Raw genomic sequence first — 1,690 nt, 5'->3', positions numbered from 1 at the left:
GCCATCATCCAGGGCGGCCTGGACCCGGCCTTGCGCACCAAGTGCCTGGAAGGTAGCGGCGCCCTCCCGCTCCCCATCTTCATCCCGCTCCCTGGCTCCCTCCCGCTCCCCCTCTTCATCCCGCTCCCCCTCTTCATCCCGCTCCCTGGCTCACTCCCGCCCCCCGGCTCACTCCCGCTCCCCATCTTCATCCCGTTCCCCATCTCCCTCCTGCTTCCCATCTTCAGCCCGTTCTCTGTCTCCCTCCCGCTCTCCATCTTCCTCCTGTTCCCTGTCTTCATTCCGCTCCCCAGCTCCCTCCCGCTCCCTGTCTCCCTCCCGCTCCCTCTCTTCCATTCCCTGTCATCCTCCCACTCTGCGGCTCCTTCCTGCTCCCCCTCTTCCATTTCCCGGCTCCCTCCCACTCCCTGTATTCATCCCATTCCCCATCTCCCTCCCGCTCCCCCTCTTCCATTCCCTGTCGTCCTCCCACTCTGCGGCTCCTTCCCGCTCCCCCTCTTCCATTCCCCATCTCCCTCCCGCTCCCCATCTCCCTCCCGCTCCCCCTCTTCCATTCCCTGTCGTCCTCCCGCTCGCCGGCTCGGCAGCGGCCGGGCGCGGGCTGCTTCCCGGCTGCCTCCGCCGCAGAGATGACGCGGCGGGACGTGCCCGGCTTCGCCATCGGCGGCCTGAGCGGCGGCGAGGAGAAGGCCCAGTTCTGGCGCATGGTGAAGCTCAGCACCGAGCRGCTGCCCTGCGACAAGCCCCGCTACCTCATGGGCGTCGGGTGTGTTCCCACCGCCTCCCGCCGGCCGGAGATTCCCGGAGCTGGGGGCGGCGGGCAGCGCTGCCAGGAGCAGCGGGACGCGGGGAGCTGCGGGGTGTGCGGCGGCTGGGGAGCTGCGGGATGCAGGGTGCAGGGAGCTGGGGGGAGCAGGGACCCCTAGGATGCAGGGAGCCGGGGGATGTGGGGCGCCCCAGGATACAGGGAGCCGGGGAAATGGGAAGTTGTGGGATGCAGGGAGCCAGGGAAATCGGGGAGCTGCGGGATGCAGGGAGCCAGGGGATGCAGGGAGCTGCGGGATACAGGGAGCCAGGGGATGTGGGGAGCCCCGGGATATGGGGAGCTGGGCGATGCAGGGAGCCCCAGGATGTGGGGAGCCGGGGAAACTGGGGAGCTGTGGGATGCGGGTCGCCCCGGGATGCAGGATGCCCCGGGATGCGGGGAGCCAGGGGTTTGCGAGGGGCCCTGGGATGCGGAGAGCTGCAGGGAGCCAAGGAAACCCGGGAGCTGCAGGATGCAGGGAGCTGGGGGAAGCGGGGGGGGTGGGGGTGGCGGCCCGTGGCCCCGCGGTGCCAGGGGCCGCCCGGCTCATCCCACCCGGCTCATCCCGCCCGGCTCATCCCAGCTACGCCACCGACCTGGTGGTCTGCGTCGCCCTGGGCTGCGACATGTTCGACTGTGTCTTCCCCACGCGGACGGCGGTAAGTGGCGGCAGCGGCAGGGGACGGGGGGGTCCGGGGGGGACATGGCGGGGACGCCGCATCCCGGCGCAGCCCCTCACCCCGCTCCCGGCCCCCCCCCAGCGCTTCGGCTCGGCCCTGGTGCCCTGGGGCTCGCTGCAGCTGAAGAACAAGCAGTTCGCCAAGGATTTCCGGCCCATCGAYGAGGACTGCGGGTGCCCCACGTGCCAGGGGTGCGTGGCGGCGG

At 71.0% G+C, this 1,690-nt stretch overlaps 1 protein-coding gene across 1 annotated transcript in view; it reads left to right on the top strand.

Annotated features, from left to right (window-relative positions):
* Positions 1-6: 6 nt before the first annotated feature.
* The window catches only part of QTRT1 (queuine tRNA-ribosyltransferase catalytic subunit 1), an 11,743-nt gene continuing 10,059 nt past the window's right edge, over positions 7-1,690 (top strand). The window contains exons 1-4 of the mRNA XM_026064436.1: positions 7-52; positions 628-766; positions 1,389-1,464; positions 1,567-1,676. Of these exons, the coding sequence (XP_025920221.1) occupies positions 630-766; positions 1,389-1,464; positions 1,567-1,676 (323 nt within the window). The 5' untranslated portion in view covers positions 7-52; positions 628-629. The remainder of the gene's footprint in view (positions 53-627; positions 767-1,388; positions 1,465-1,566; positions 1,677-1,690) is intronic.

This window comes from Apteryx rowi, unplaced genomic scaffold (assembly GCF_003343035.1).
Source record: "Apteryx rowi isolate R43461 unplaced genomic scaffold, aptRow1 scaffold_1017, whole genome shotgun sequence".
Classification (NCBI taxonomy): Eukaryota; Metazoa; Chordata; class Aves; order Apterygiformes; family Apterygidae; genus Apteryx; species Apteryx rowi.
Note: the sequence above shows the minus strand (reverse complement) of the source record. Positions and strands in the feature narration are given on the sequence as shown.